The sequence below is a fragment of the Pseudophryne corroboree genome, chromosome 4 (assembly GCF_028390025.1).
Source record: "Pseudophryne corroboree isolate aPseCor3 chromosome 4, aPseCor3.hap2, whole genome shotgun sequence".
NCBI lineage: Eukaryota > Metazoa > Chordata > Amphibia > Anura > Myobatrachidae > Pseudophryne > Pseudophryne corroboree.
In genome coordinates, this window is record NC_086447.1 from 562626377 (window position 1) to 562643368 (window position 16992).

General features: G+C 45.8%; 1 protein-coding gene across 2 annotated transcripts in view; it reads left to right on the top strand.

Annotated features, from left to right (window-relative positions):
- Window positions 1-16992, top strand: part of ARFGEF3 (ARFGEF family member 3) — a 366510-nt gene that overhangs the window by 121677 nt on the left and 227841 nt on the right. For both annotated transcript variants that reach the window (XM_063917418.1, XM_063917419.1), the window contains exon 5: window positions 14083-14151. In XM_063917418.1, coding sequence (XP_063773488.1) covers window positions 14083-14151 — 69 coding nt within the window. The remainder of the gene's footprint in view (window positions 1-14082; window positions 14152-16992) is intronic.

A 16992-nucleotide genomic window follows, 5' to 3' on the forward strand; every position in this document is an offset into this window, starting at 1 on the left:
CATGATCACGGCAATGAAGGAGGTTTTGAACATTTCTGATGCTACAAGTACCACAAAAAAGGGTATTATATGGGGTGTGAAAAAACTACCCGTAGTTTTTCCCGAATCAGATGAATTAAATGAGGTGTGTGATGAAGCGTGGGTTTCCCCCGATAAAAAACTGCTAATTTCTAAAAAGTTATTGGCATTATACCCTTTCCCGCCAGAGGTTAGGGCGCGTTGGGAAACACCCCCTAGCGTAGATAAGGCGCTCACACGCTTATCAAAACAAGTGGCGTTACCGTCCCCTGATACGGCCGCCCTCAAGGAACCAGCTGATAGGAAGCTGGAAAATATCCTTAAAAGTATATACACACATACTGGTATTATACTGCGACCAGCAATCGCCTCAGCCTGGATGTGCAGTGCTGGGGTTGCTTGGTCGGATTCCCTGACTGAAAATATTGATACCCTGGACAGGGACAATATATTATTGACTATAGAGCATTTAAAGGATGCATTTCTATATATGCGAGATGCACAGAGGGATATTTGCACTCTGGCATCAAGAGTAAGTGCGATGTCCATTTCTGCCAGAAGAGGATTATGGACGTGACAGTGGTCAGGGGATGCGGATTCCAAACGGCATATGGAAGTATTGCCGTATAAAGGGGAGGAGTTATTTGGGGTCGGTCTATCGGACCTGGTGGCCACGGCAACGGCTGGAAAATCCACCTTTTTACCCCAAGTCACCTCGCAGCAGAAAAAGATACCGTCTTTTCAGGCTCAGTCCTTTCGTCCCCATAAGGGCAAGCGGGCAAAAGGCCACTCATATCTGCCCCGGGGCAGAGGAAGGGGAAAAAGACTGCAGCAGACAGCCTCTTCCCACGAACAGAAGCCCTCCCCCGCTTCTGCCAAGTCCTCAGCATGACGCTGGGGCCTTACAAGCGGACTCAGGCACGGTGGGGGCCCGTCTCAAGAATTTCAGCGCGCAGTGGGCTCACTCGCAAGTGGACCCCTGGATCCTGCAGGTAGTATCTCAGGGGTACAAATTGGAATTCGAGACGTCTCCCCCTCGCCGGTTCCTGAAGTCTGCTTTACCAACGTCTCCCCCCGACAGGGAGGCGGTATTGGAAGCCATTCACAAGCTGTATTCCCAGCAGGTGATAATCAAGGTACCCCTCCTACAACAGGGAAAGGGGTATTATTCCACGCTGTTTGTGGTACCGAAGCCGGACGGCTCGGTGAGACCCATTTTAAATCTGAAATCCTTGAACACTTACATAAAAAGGTTCAAGTTCAAGATGGAGTCACTCAGAGCAGTGATAGCGAACCTGGAAGAAGGGGACTATATGGTGTCTCTGGACATCAAGGATGCTTACCTCCATGTCCCAATTTGCCCTTCTCACCAAGGGTACCTCAGGTTTGTGGTACAGAACTGTCACTATCAGTTTCAGACGCTGCCGTTTGGATTGTCCACGGCACCCCGGGTCTTTACCAAGGTAATGGCCGAAATGATGATTCTTCTTCGAAGAAAAGGCGTCTTAATTATCCCTTACTTGGACGATCTCCTGATAAGGGCAAGGTCCAGAGAACAGTTAGAGGTCGGAGTAGCACTATCTCAAGTAGTACTACGACAGCACGGATGGATTCTAAATATTCCAAAATCGCAGCTGATTCCGACGACACGTCTGCTGTTCCTAGGGATGATTCTGGACACAGTACAGAAAAAGGTGTTTCTCCCGGAGGAGAAGGCCAAGGAGTTATCCGACCTAGTCAGGAACCTCCTAAGACCAGGCCAAGTGTCAGTACATCAATGCACAAGGGTCCTGGGAAAGATGGTGGCTTCTTACGAAGCGATTCCATTCGGCAGATTCCACGCAAGAACTTTTCAGTGGGATCTGCTGGACAAATGGTCCGGATCGCATCTTCAAATGCATCAGCGGATAACCCTGTCTCCAAGGACAAGGGTGTCTCTCCTGTGGTGGTTACAGAGTGCTCATCTCCTAGAGGGCCGCAGATTCGGCATTCAGGATTGGGTCCTGGTGACCACGGATGCCAGCCTGAGAGGCTGGGGAGCAGTCACACAGGGAAGAAATTTCCAGGGCTTGTGGTCAAGCATGGAAACGTCACTTCACATAAATATCCTGGAACTAAGGGCCATTTACAATGCCCTAAGTCAGGCAAGACCTCTGCTTCAGGGTCAGCCGGTGTTGATCCAGTCGGACAACATCACGGCAGTCGCCCACGTAAACAGACAGGGCGGCACAAGAAGCAGGAGGGCAATGATGGAAGTGGCAAGGATTCTTCGCTGGGCGGAGAATCATGTGATAGCACTGTCAGCAGTGTTCATTCCGGGAGTGGACAACTGGGAAGCAGACTTCCTCAGCAGACACGATCTTCACCCGGGGGAGTGGGGACTTCACCCAGAAGTCTTCCACATGATTGTGAACCGTTGGGAAAAACCAAAGGTGGACATGATGGCGTCCCGCCTCAACAAAAAACTGGACAGATATTGCGCCAGGTCAAGGGACCCTCAGGCAATAGCTGTGGACGCTCTGGTAACACCGTGGGTGTACCAGTCAGTGTATGTGTTCCCTCCTCTTCCTCTCATACCAAAAGTACTGAGAATCATAAGAAGGAGAGGAGTAAAGACTATACTCGTGGCTCCGGATTGGCCAAGAAGGACTTGGTACCCGGAAATTCAAGAGATGCTCACGGAAGACCCGTGGCCTCTACCTCTAAGAAAGGACCTGCTCCAGCAGGGACCATGTCTGTTCCAAGACTTACCGCGGCTGCGTTTGACGGCATGGCGGTTGAACGCCGGATCCTGAAGGAAAAAGGCATTCCGGATGAAGTCATCCCTACCCTGATCAAAGCCAGGAAGGATGTAACCGTACAACATTATCACCGTATTTGGCGTAAATATGTTGCGTGGTGCGAGGCCAGGAAGGCCCCTACAGAAGAATTTCAACTGGGTCGTTTCCTGCATTTCCTGCAAACAGGACTGTCTATGGGCCTCAAATTGGGGTCCATTAAGGTTCAAATTTCGGCCCTGTCAATATTCTTCCAAAAAGAACTGGCTTCTGTTCCTGAAGTTCAGACGTTTGTCAAGGGAGTACTGCATATACAGCCTCCTTTTGTGCCTCCAGTGGCACCTTGGGATCTCAATGTAGTTTTGGGATTCCTAAAATCACATTGGTTTGAACCACTCACCACTGTGGACTTAAAATATCTCACATGGAAAGTGGTAATGCTGTTAGCCCTGGCTTCAGCCAGGCGTGTCTCAGAATTGGCGGCTTTATCCTATAAAAGCCCTTACCTAATTTTTCATACGGACAGGGCAGAATTGAGGACTCGTCCTCAATTTCTCCCTAAGGTGGTTTCAGCTTTTCACTTAAACCAGCCTATTGTGGTGCCTGCGGCTACTAGGGACTTGGAGGATTCCAAGTTGCTGGACGTAGTCAGGGCCCTGAAAATATATGTTTCCAGGACGGCTGGAGTCAGAAAATCTGATTCGCTGTTTATCCTGTATGCACCCAACAAGCTGGGTGCTCCTGCTTCTAAGCAGACGATTGCTCGTTGGATTTGTAGTACAATTCAGCTTGCACATTCTGTGGCAGGCCTGCCACAGCCAAAATCTGTAAAAGCCCATTCCACACGGAAAGTGGGCTCATCTTGGGCGGCTGCCCGAGGGGTCTCGGCTTTACAACTTTGCCGAGCAGCTACTTGGTCAGGGGCAAACACGTTTGCTAAATTCTACAAATTTGATACCCTGGCTGAGGAGGACCTGGAGTTCTCTCATTCGGTGCTGCAGAGTCATCCGCACTCTCCCGCCCGTTTGGGAGCTTTGGTATAATCCCCATGGTCCTTTCGGAGTCCCCAGCATCCACTAGGACTTTAGAGAAAATAAGAATTTACTTACCGATAATTCTATTTCTCATAGTCCGTAGTGGATGCTGGGCGCCCATCCCAAGTGCGGATTGTCTGCATTACTTGTACATAGTTATTGTTACAAAAATCGGGTTATTGTTGTTGCGAGCCATCTTTTCAGAGGCTCCTTCTGTTATCATGCTGTTAACTGGGTTCAGATCACAAGTTGTACGGTGTGATTGGTGTGGCTGGTATGAATCTTACCCGGGATTCAAAATCCTTCCTTATTGTGTACGCTCGTCCGGGCACAGTATCCTAACTGAGGCTTGGAGGAGGGTCATAGGGGGAGGAGCCAGTGCACACCAGGTAGTCCTAAAGCTTTTTACTTTTGTGCCCAGTCTCCTGCGGAGCCGCTATTCCCCATGGTCCTTTCGGAGTCCCCAGCATCCACTACGGACTATGAGAAATAGAATTATCGGTAAGTAAATTCTTATTTTTCCCTCACAGCTCCGCTGGAAGGATGTCTCCCTGACTCTCCCCTGCAGTCCTGCACTACAGAAACAGGGTAAAAAAGAGAGGGGGGCACTAATTGGCGGGATATTAACAATACAGCAGCTATAAGGGAGAAACACTTATATAAGGTTGTCCCTATATCTATATATAGCGCTCTGGTGTGTGCTGGCATACTCTCCCTCTGTCTCCCCAAAGGGCTAGTGGGGTCCTGTCCTCTATCAGAGCATTCCCTGTGCGTGTGCTGTGTGTCGGTACGTTTGTGTCGACATGTATGAGGAGGAAAATGATGTGGAGGCGGGGCAATTGCCTATAATAGAGATGTCACCCCCTAAGGAGTCGACACCTGAGTGGATGGCTTTATGGAAGGATTTACGTGACAGTGTCAGCTCCTTACAAAAGACGGTTGATGACATGAGACAGCCGACTAATCAGCTAGTCCCTGTCCAGGCGTCTCAAAAACCATCAGGGGCTCTAAAAAGGCCGTTACCTCAGGTGGTGGATACTGACGTCGACACGGATACTGACTCCAGTGTCGACGGTGAGGAGACAAACGTGACTTCCAGTAGGGCCACACGTTACATGATCACGGCAATGAGAGAGGTGTTAAACATTTCTGATACTGCAAGTACCACTAAAAAGGGTATTATGTAGGGTGTGAAAAAACTACCTGTAGTTTTTCCTGAATCAGACGAATTAAATGAGGTGTGTGATAAAGCGTGGGTTTCCCCCGATAAAAAACTGATAATTTCTAAAAAGTTATTGGCATTATACCCTTTCCCGCCAGAGGTTAGGGCGCGTTGGGAAACACCCCCTAGAGTGGATAAAGCGCTCACACGCTTATCAAAACAAGTGGCGTTACCATCTCCTGATACGGCCGCCCTCAAGGAACCAGGTGACAGAAAACTGGAAAATATCCTAAAAAGTATATACACACATACTGGTGTTATACTGCGACCAGCAATCGCCTCAGCCTGGATGTGCAGCGCTGGGGTAGCTTGGTCGGATTCCCTGACTGAAAATATTGATACCCTGGATAGGGACAGTATATTGTTGACTATAGAGCATTTAAAAGATGCATTTCTATATATGCGAGATGCACAGAGGGATATTCCACTCTGGCTTCAAGAGTGAGTGCGCTGTCCATTTCTGCCAGAAGAGGATTATGGACGCGACAGTGGTCAGGTGATGCGGACTCTAAACGGCATATGGAAATATTGCCTTATAAAGGGGAGGAGTTATTTGGGGTCGGTCTATCGGACCTGGTGGCCACGGCAACTGCTGGGAAATCCACATTTTTACCCCAGGTAGCCTCTCAACATAAAAAGACGCCGTCTTATCCGGCTCAGTCCTTTCGTCCCCATAAGGGCAAGCGGGCAAAAGGTTCCTCTTTTCTGCCCCGGGGCACAGGAAGGGGAAAAAGACTGCAACAGACAGCCACTTCCCAGGAACAAAAGCCCTCCCCCGCTTCTGCCAAGTCCTCAGCATGACGCTGGGGCCTTACAAGCGGACTCAGGCACGGTGGGGGCCCGTCTCAAGAATTTCAGCGCGCAGTGGGCTCACTCGCAAGTGGACCCCTGGATCCTGCAAGTAGTATCTCAGGGGTACAAATTGGAGTTCGAGACGTCTCCCCCTCGCCGGTTCCTGAAGTCTGCTTTACCAACGTCTCCCTCCGACAGGGAGGCAGTATTGGAGGCAGTTCACAAGCTGTATTCCCAGCAGGTGATAATCAAGGTACCCCTCCTGCAACAAGGAAAGGGGTATTATTCCACGCTGTTTGTGGTACCGAAGCCGGACGGCTCGGTGAGACCAATTTTAAATCTGAAGTCTTTGAACACTTACATACAGAGGTTCAAATTCAAGATGGAGTCACTCAGGGCAGTGATCGCGAACCTGGAAGAGGGGGACTATATGGTGTCTCTGGACATCAAAGATGCCTACCTCCATGTCCCCATTTACCCTTCTCATCAAGGGTACCTCAGGTTTGTGGTAGAAAACTGTCACTATCAGTTTCAGACGCTGCCGTTTGGATTATCCACGGCACCTCGGGTCTTTACCAAGGTAATGGCCGAAATGATTCTTCTTCGAAGAAAAGGCGTTTTAATTATCCCTTACTTGGACGATCTCCTGATAAGAGCAAGATCCAGAGAACAGTTAGTAGTCGGAGTAGCCCTATCTCAAGTAGTGCTACGGCAGCACGGCTGGATTCTAAATATCCCAAAATCGCAGCTGATTCCGACAACACGTCTTCTGTTCCTAGGGATGATTCTGGACACAGTCCAGAAAAAGGTGTTCCTTCCGGAAGAAAAAGCCAGGGAGTTATCCGACCTAGTCAGAAACCTCCTGAAACCAGGGCAAGTCTCAGTGCATCAATGCACAAGAGTCCTGGGAAAGATGGTAGCTTCCTACGAAGCGATTCCATTCGGCAGATTTACACGCAAGAACGCTCCAGTGGGATCTGCTGGACAAATGGTCCGGATCGCATCTTCAGATGCATCAGCGGATAACCCTGTCCCCAAGGACAAGGGTGTCTCTTCTGTGGTGGTTGCAGAGTGCTCATCTTCTAGAGGGCCGCAGATTCGGCATTCAGGACTGGGTCCTGGTGACCACGAATGCCAGCCTGAGAGGCTGGGGAGCAGTCACACAGGGAATAAATTTCCAGGGCTTGTGGTCAAGCCTGGAGACATCACTTCACATAAATATCCTGGAGCTAAGGGCCATCTACAATGCTCTAAGCCTAGCAAGACCTCTGCTTCAAGGTCAGCCGGTGCTGATCCAGTCGGACAACATCACGGCAGTCGCCCACGTAAACAGACAGGGCGGCACAAGAAGCAGGAGGGCAATGACAGAAGTTGCAAGGATTCTTCGCTGGGCGGAAAATCATGTGATAGCACGGTCAGCAGTGTTCATTCCGGGAGTGGACAACTGGGAAGCAGACTTCCTCAGCAGGCATGACCTCCACCCGGGAGAGTGGGGACTTCACCCAGAAGTTTTCCACATGATTGTGAACCGTTGGAAAAAACCAAAGGTGGACATGATGGCGTCACGCCTCAACAAAAAACTAGACAGGTATTGCGCCAGGTCACGGGACCCTCAGGCAATAGCTGTGGACGCTCTGGTAACACCGTGGGTGTACCAGTCAGTGTATGTGTTCCCTCCTCTGCCTCTCATACCCAAGGTACTGAGAATCATAAGAAGGAGAGGAGTAAGGACTATACTCGTGGCTCCGGATTGGCCAAGAAGGACTTGGTACCCGGAACTTCAAGAGATGCTCACGGAGGACCCGTGGCCTCTACCTCTACGAAGGGACCTGCTCCAGCAGGGACCCTGTCTGTTCCAAGACTTACCGCGGCTGCGTTTGACGGCATGGCGGTTGAACGCCGGATCCTGAAGGAAAAAGGCATTTCGGATGAAGTCATCCCTACCCTGATCAAAGCCAGGAAGGATGTAACCGTGCAGCATTATCACCGTATTTGGCGTAAATATGTTGCGTGGTGCGAGGCCAGGAAGGCCCCTACAGAGAAATTTCAACTGGGTCGTTTCCTGCATTTCCTGCAAACAGGACTGTCTATGGGCCTAAAATTAGGGTCCATTAAGGTTCAAATTTCGGCCCTGTCGATCTTCTTCCAAAAAGAACTGGCTTCAGTTCCTGAAGTTCAGACGTTTGTCAAAGGGGTGCTGCATATACAGCCTCCTTTTGTGCCTCCAGTGGCACCTTGTGATCTCAATGTGGTTTTGGGGTTCCTAAAATCACATTGGTTTGAACCACTCACCACTGTGGACTTAAAATATCTCACATGGAAAGTGGTAATGCTATTGGCCCTGGCTTCAGCCAGGCGCGTGTCAGAATTGGCGGCTTTATCCTATAAAAGCCCTTACCTAATTTTTCATACGGATAGGGCAGAATTGAGGACTCGTCCTCAATTTCTCTCTAAGGTGGTTTCAGCGTTTCACCTGAACCAGCCTATTGTGGTACCTGTGGCTACTAGGGACTTGGAGGACTCCAAGTTGCTGGACGTAGTCAGGGCCCTGAAAATATACGTTTCCAGGACGGCTGGAGTCAGAATATCTGACTCGCTGTTTATTCTGTATGCACCCAACAAGCTGGGTGCTCCTGCTTCTAAGCAGACTATTGCTCGTTGGATTTGTAGTACAATTCAGCTTGCACATTCTGTGGCAGGCCTGCCACAGCCAAAATCTGTAAAAGCCCATTCCACACGGAAAGTGGGCTCATCTTGGGCGGCCGCCCGAGGGGTCTCGGCTTTACAACTTTGCCGAGCAGCTACTTGGTCAGGGGCAAACACGTTTGCTAAATTCTACAAATTTGATACCCTGGCTGAGGAGGACCTGGAGTTCTCTCATTCGGTGCTGCAGAGTCATCCGCACTCTCCCGCCCGTTTGGGAGCTTTGGTATAATCCCCATGGTCCTTACGGAGTTCCCAGCATCCACTAGGACGTCAGAGAAAATAAGAATTTACTTACCGATAATTCTATTTCTCATAGTCCGTAGTGGATGCTGGGCGCCCATCCCAAGTGCGGATTGTCTGCAATACTTGTACATAGTTATTGTTAACTAAATCGGGTTATTGTTGTAGTGATCCATCTTTTCTAGAGGCTCCTCTGTTTATCATACTTTAACTGGGTTCAGATCACAAGTTATACGGTGTGATTGGTGTGGCTGGTATGAGTCTTACCCGGGATTCAAAATCCTTCCTTATTGTGTACGCTCGTCCGGGCACAGTATCCTAACTGAGGCTTGGAGGAGGGTCATAGGGGGAGGAGCCAGTGCACACCAGGTAGTACTAAAGCTTTCTATTTGTGCCCAGTCTCCTGCGGAGCCGCTATTCCCCATGGTCCTTACGGAGTTCCCAGCATCCACTACGGACTATGAGAAATAGAATTATCGGTAAGTAAATTCTTATTTTACCCTGCACAGAAATAAAATAACCCACCCAAATCTAACTCTTTCTGCACATGTTATATCTGCCTCCCCTGCATTGCACATGGTTTTGCCCAATTGCTATCAAAAATCCTACTGTGATCAACTTGGAATTACCCCCTATGTGTACACGCTAGCTGGCATGTTGAGAATTGTATAGGACACTGAGGCCAATTGCACATTTTTGCTGAGGGGCTGTATAATCGCTCGCTCGCGCTCTCTCTCTCTCTCTATCTTTATTTATTTATTTTTTTATATATATATATATATATCTATATCGCAAATAGACTCCGGCACTCCAGTCCTCCCCCTCAGGGTGTACCTAGCTCCGGTGCCCTCCCCAGGGATCCTCTCCCTGACATGTACCAACAATCAAAATCAGAGGCGGCACTCGGAGTCTTTGAAAGCAGTGAAAAAGCTGTATTAGTGAGGTCAACGTTTCGGGGACCACCTCCCCGTCTTCAGGACCTGAAGACGGGGAGGTGGTCCCCGAAACGTTGACCTCACTAATACAGCTTTTTCACTGCTTTCAAAGACTCCGAGTGCCGCCTCTAATTTTGATTGTTGGTATATATATATATATATATATATATATATATATATACATATATATACAGTTGTGCTCATAAGTTTACATACCCTAGCAGAATTTGTGATTTTCTGGCCATTTGTCAGAGAATATGAATGATAACTCACAAACTTTTCTTTCACTCATGGTTAGTGGTTGGTTGAAGCCATTTATTGTCAAACAACTGTGTTTACTCTTTTTAAATCATAATGACAACAGAAACTACCCAAATGACCCTGATCAAAAGTTTACATACCCCAGTTCTTAATACCGTGTATTGCCCCCTTTAACATCAATGACAGCTTGAAGTCTTTTGTGGTAGTTGTGGATGAGGCTCTTTATTTTCTCAGATGGTAAAGCTGCGTATTCTTCTTGGCAAAAAGCCTCCAGTTCCTGTAAATTCTTGGGCTGTCTTGCATGAACTGCACGTTTGAGATCTCCCCAGAGTGGCTCAATGATATTGAGGTCAGGACACTGAGATGGCCACTCCAGAACCTTCACTTTATTCTGATGTAGCCAATGACAGGTCAACTTGGCCTTGTGTTTTGGATCATTGTCATGTTGGAAAGTACAAGTACGTCCTATACGCAGCTTCCGGGCTGATCAGTGCAAATTTTCCTCCAGTATTTTCTGATAACATGCTGCATTCATTTTGCCATCAATTTTGACCAAGTGTCCAGTGCCTTTGTAGCTCACACATCCCCAAAACATCAGCGATCCACCTCCGTGTTTCACAGTAGGAATGGTGTACCTTTCATCATAGGCCTTGTTGACTCCTCTCCAAATGTAACGTTTATGGTTGTGGCCAAAAAGTTAAATTTTGGTCTCATCACTCCAAATGACTTTGTTCCAGAAGTTTTGAGGCTTGTCTCTATGCTGTTTGGAGTATTGTAAGCGGGATGCCTTGTGGCATTTGCGTAGTAATGGCTTTCTTCTGGCGACTTGACCATGCAGCCCATTTTTCTTCAAATGCCTCCTTATTGTGCATCGTGAAACCAACCACGCCACTTTTTTTCAGAGAGTCCTGTATTTCAGCTGAAGTTACTTGTGGATTTTTCTTTGCATCCCGAACAATTTTCCTGGCAGTTGTGGCTGAAATTATTGTTGGTCTACCTGACCGTGATTTGGTTTCCACAGAATCCCTCATTTTCCACTTCTTAATTAGAGTTTGAACACTGCTGATTGGCATTCTCAATTGCTTGGATATCTTTTTATATCCCTTTCCTGTTTTATACAGTTCAATTACCTTTTCCCGCAGATCCTTTGACAATTCTTTTGCTTTCCCCATGACTCAGAATCCAGACACGTCAGTGCAGCACTGGATGAAAGATACAAGGGTCTTTCAGGAGTCCAAAAACTCACTGACCTTTTATACACACACACTGATTACAAGCAAACAGATCACAGGTGAGGATGGTTACCTTTAGTAGCCATTCAAACCCGTTTGTGTCAACGTGTGTGCATGTTATCAGGCCAAAATCTCCAGGGTATGTAAACTTTTGATCAGGGTCATTTTTGGTAGTTTCTGTTGTCATTATGATTTAAAAATAGTAAACACAGTTGTTTGACAATAAATGGCATCACCCAACCACTAACCATGAGTGAAAGAAAAGTTATCATTCATATTCTCTGACAAATGGCTAGAAAATCACAAATTCTGCTAGGGTATGTAAACTTATGAGCACAACTGTGTATATGTATGTGTGTATATATATATATATATAAATATATATGTTTATATTATTGGGTCTGGTGGGGATATTTAATTGTATGTGTATGCATACATACAGTGTGTACACACATACATATATATTTATTATATTCCATTACAGGTTGAGTATCCCTTATCCAAAATGCTTGGGACCAGAGGTATTTTGGATATGGGATTTTTCCGTATTTTGGAATAATTGCATACCATAATGAGATATCATGGTGATGGGACCTAAATATAAGCACAGAATGCATTTATGTTACATATACACCTTATACACACAGCCTGAAGGTCATTTTAGACAATATTTTGTATAACTTTGTGCATTAAACAAAGTGTGTGTACATTCACACAATTCATTTATGTTTCATATACACCTTATACACACAGCCTAAAGGTCATTTAATACAATATTTTTAATAACTTTGTGTATTAAACAAAGTTTGGGTGCATTGAGCCATCAAAAAACAAAGGTTTCACTATCTCAGTCTCACTCAAAAAAGTCTGTATTTCGGAATATTCCGTATTTCGGAATATTTGGATATGGGATACTCAACCTGTACTGACCCCCTTTTTCCATATATGCCCCAGTGCCTGTGTTTTCCCTATTATGCTGTTTACAAGTGCAAACCACCCATTGGGCTGTAAGCTCTGTACTGTCTGTGGTGCCGCAGAAACCCCCATGCGTACCTAAAAGTTGTTTCCATGTTTTCTTCTCAATTGTCGTGGTTCCCTTTACAGGCGGCAGCAGCATTATAGCGACGCTGCTGGGTGCAGACATGTAGTCAGCAGTGAGGTGAATGGCTGGGGAGTCACTGGCTTGTATCAGAGCCAGACTTAAACACAATATATGAGCCCAAGGGTACATGTGGGTATTATACAATGGTGCAGCAGCATATACTGCTGGAAATTAGGTGAGTTTTGATCAGAGGTTCAGAAAAGATAGTCCTCACCTGTCATTTACTTTTTACGCCAGAATTTGGAGTATAAAAATGATTAGAATAATACAAAAAAGATATTTATAATATGTTATTTGTATTTTTCAGATCATTTTTATAGTCAAAACTCTGGAGTATAATGGAGTATGACAGGATTGGCTCTGTCTCCCCTGCCTCACCTCACTGCACGTCACTTGTAGTCAGGTGCGGCTTGCTACTGGAAAGCCGAGTTCCAGGGACTGGGTGGAGGTGCATCAGAGCTTTGAGGTCCGGCCATGGGGACGCACCCCCCGGGAGCCCATAGTTTCATCTGTTTCTATGTGTCTTCACATGTCTTTGTTACACGTGTCAGCACAGAGGAAGCGATGAAACACTATGTGTTACAGCCTGATAGCGGCAGCTGTACCTGATTAGACCAGCTGCCAGCACAGCGTAAAAGTAGGAGGCTGCATACAGAGACATCCCTCAGTTGTTTGCTACATTAATTCAGTGGCGTCCCCGAGGGGCCGGCACCCCTAGGCAGCTGCCTAATGGTAGAGCCAGCCCTGATTATGCATTTTGGTAGTGTGTTGTTTACCCACAAGGTGTCACTTTAATACATGACTGTGGGCCGAATTCAATTACCGTGGGGGTGAAGCAGTGCCTGGGGATATTCCGTTGAAACCTACGATAAGCCTACAGCCTGCACTTAACGTGGATTTCTGTTTGCCCCCTCCTGAGGCTGGAACAGAAATCTGTGGTAAGTAGGGCCGCTACGAACGCGTTAACCCATAGCTTCGGGTACTTAACATAGAAACTAGAGGTCGATGTGCATTAGCCACGGACTTACCGCACGAGGAAAAAAAGCTTGTAATTTAATAGCTCCAGGTGTTAAAGTCCGAGACTACAAGTTCGTGGTAAGTATTGCAGCTAACTGAATACGACCCATGTATGTGTTTAGAAAATACTGTAAACCTTTTAAACATTAATGAGCATAGTGAAATGACATAGGAAGGCTACACTTGCTGTGTACTTAGGAACAAGAATAACCTGTAGTTTCCATGCCCTCAGTGTGCTACATTTAGAAGTCTTTTGTTCCTTGTTGTCATGTGACAGATGCCTTGAATGGCATTAGCTCAGTTTGGCAGCAAGGAAGAGTGATTAGATAGATAGAGCACCTGCTGTATGTCATTAGCAATAGTCTGCTAAATTATGGAAAAAGCATATACACAAACAGTACAGGAATCAGTAGCTGTCAGTCATTGACACAATATTATTTTACAGGTTGTCTGCCAGCACTAGTAGTGTTGAATGTTAATAGCAGCAAAATACTTTAGGTTTAGTATCAGGACATTTTTGTATCCTAAGCATTTTAAAATTAATGTTGACCAATGCAGAAAAATCGTGTTTTTACTACATTGTATTTTTGTGGACCTTTGTATTGTTAGAGGGATTAAATGTCACCGTTTTTAGATTGTGTGAACTTTTAATAATTTTTTAAACCAAAAGGATTGTAAAGCAATATATATGTGATCACCGTATCGTGTACTCTACATTTACTAAAGGTACCTCTATTCATCTGCAGGTTTTACTCTGTATCACCTATACATCCACGTTTGAGCTGAATGGCAGCTCGGTGCTGAAGATTGCTGAGGTAAGTGTGAGAGCCGGCGTTATTACTGCAATATTCTGTGTTTCCAAGCATAAATTCCAGGCAATAAATGCAAAGCTGGTAATTCTGTTAATGTAATTGTGTAAGATGGAAATGCTTTCTTTCTGCATGCATTGTAACACTGCACATCTTACTAACACTGCTTGTAATTAACCCTCCACCAGTATTTTAACAACATTTTTGCTATGTGTATTTATCCCCAAACAGTTCCCTATAGGAGGTAACGTGATGGGATAGTTAACATTTTATATTTAAAGATTGTAAGGATAATCTGTCAGTGCCCAAACACATATTTACATGGTGCAGAAATTGACTTCTTGCACTGTAGATTATCTGAAATTAGTAAATTAGTTTAACTATAATGTTATTGTTTTAATCATAAAGGTCTACTGTACACCTCGTACTCCTTTTAAGGCTGAGCTGCAAACAGTATTCAGTAACATGCCAATGTATTTAAGATCCGCCTTTCACATTGAGCCTTTCACCCAGGAGATTGCCAGGACAACCCAGGTCCTGTCTTGTACCCCTTTCACATTATTAAGCCATGTTGCCTCCATGATTTTGTACACAGATGAGATTCGTTTCAGACTGGTGGTGGAACCCGGCTTGCACTGCGCACAGGTGCAAGCCCAGCGCTTGGTGCCGGCTATTCCTAAGCTGTAAATGGGTCCCAAGTCGTATCTACCCAGCTTACCCGTTTACACTGAGCCTTACTCGGATCCTTCCCGAGAAAAACCCTGCTCGACAGCAGAATTGGATTCCCAGGTCATCGGACCTGTGTTGAGCTGTTTCCACTGACAAAAATCCTGGGTTCACATGCAATAACACAGAATTTTCATGTTAATGGAAAAGGGGTATTGGTGTAAATCAGGGCTGGCCAAACAGGTCCTCGAGATGTACCAACAGTTCATGTTTTCCAGGCCTCCTGGAGATCTGTAGAATTGTCAGATAGGAATGAATGCAGCACATCTTAATTAGTAAATACTACACCTGTGCACCAGTTAGGTGCTCTGGAAAATGTGAACTGTTGGTAGATCTCAAGGACTGATTTGGCCAGCTCTGGTGTAAAGGATCATCCTAGGTTTGAATATTCTGGGTCCTCAGCCCTGGTCACGACCAGTGTTATTCCAGGGACCGAACCAGATATGTTATGGCCTGAATGGTATGACCTGGGTTATCCGACCCAGGTTATGCAAAAAGGAGTTGGTTAGAGGATCAGGAGAGCTGATGGAAGATGTCGTCTACAAGCTGCAGAACAGGCAGAATGGCAAATGTCCACTTTTAATGACATACACTGTTCTGCAGGGCTGACACTGGTGCAGTGTGAAAGGTGATGACCTGGGAATAACACCAGTCCAAGGTGCAGTGTGAATGGGGTATAAAGAGCTATAACACAGGTTGAACGGAGTTCACTAACCCAGATCGGACCTGGGATTTAGGTGTGAAAGGGGAATGAATTACAAGATGGCAATTGCTTAATAGCATTTGATTAGATAAATTGTTACAGTAAGCAGTTTGCCAAGGAAATAAAATGTAAATTGAATCCTTCCATTGCAGTATTGGGACTGATCTATTCATATATTTTGCTTTAGTCAGAGAATTGTTGCCTCCTGTAGTGAAATGAAACATGTCTGAGGAGTGTACTAAAGTGGAGCAGCTTAAACTATGTAGTGATTGTACTAAAGCAGTTTGTATCACAGTGCATTCCAATGCCATTTTGGCATCTATACAAACCATAGGTCCTTTGGCTGCAGATTCATATGTACCTGATCTACAATATGCACTGGCGTCAGGATGCAATGGAGTGCGAGATCACAGGAGGTACGGTATGCTGGCCTATCTTTGATGTTTTTTTTAAAGGGGAAATCACTTACAAGGCAAAACCATGCCTTCTAACTGATTGCCCCTTTGAAAAAAAAAAGTCCAAGATCATCCATCATCTCACACCTCCGGTGATCTCGAACTCCATTACATTTTGTCCTAGATATCCACTGCTCAGAGACAGGGCAAATGGCTGCCCAGCTTCCTCAGAGAAGGTATTACCCTTAAGAGAAACCCTCTCTAACCGTTTTCACTGACTTTAATAGTCTTACGTCACAGAACAAGTTTATAGTTTGTGCACTGCTCTGCTGAGGTAGGTGCATTGCTGCACCTAATCCACACTTGCTAAGAAAGCCAAGAGATAATTTATTACACTACGCTTTTTAACCCGTGTTTTGTATTTAATATTTTTGCATCTTTAAATCCAACCTCTGAAGATGTGGTGGCTTTGAAAAGCGCTGCAGAATTACTCCATGTGCTCTGCCAAGCTTCTATTTCCCAGGAGAAAAGTTTTGTTTGTCTGCAAACACTGCCATTTTGATTTTTTCAAAGCCATGCTTTGAAGTGGAAATGGTGACACACCACGACAAATGTAGGTGTTTCATACCACCAACGAGGATTTTGCACTGCATATTGGCTGCTTTGCGCTTTGTATTACATACAGTAATGTAATACATACAGTATACAGCCATATTGTAATAGTTTGGAATTGGAGCACTTCACGTATTTGCACCTTTCCCCACTTTAGTACATCCCATCATCATGTTGCATGTCTTATCCCTATTATCTTGTGTTGTGCTGTTACTGCTTGTGTTTTACTCTTCCATCTGTAGCTGTGTTTAGCATGCCATAAAATAGGACCCTCTCGGTGGCATGAGATAAGAGAATCCATTGCACACATCCTAATTGCTCCATATTGCCGCATTTTTCCTGGTCCTGTGCAGCCCGCTGCTTTTCTAGAGGTATCATGCTTACACTTATACAGATTGTGGCTGTATTTTT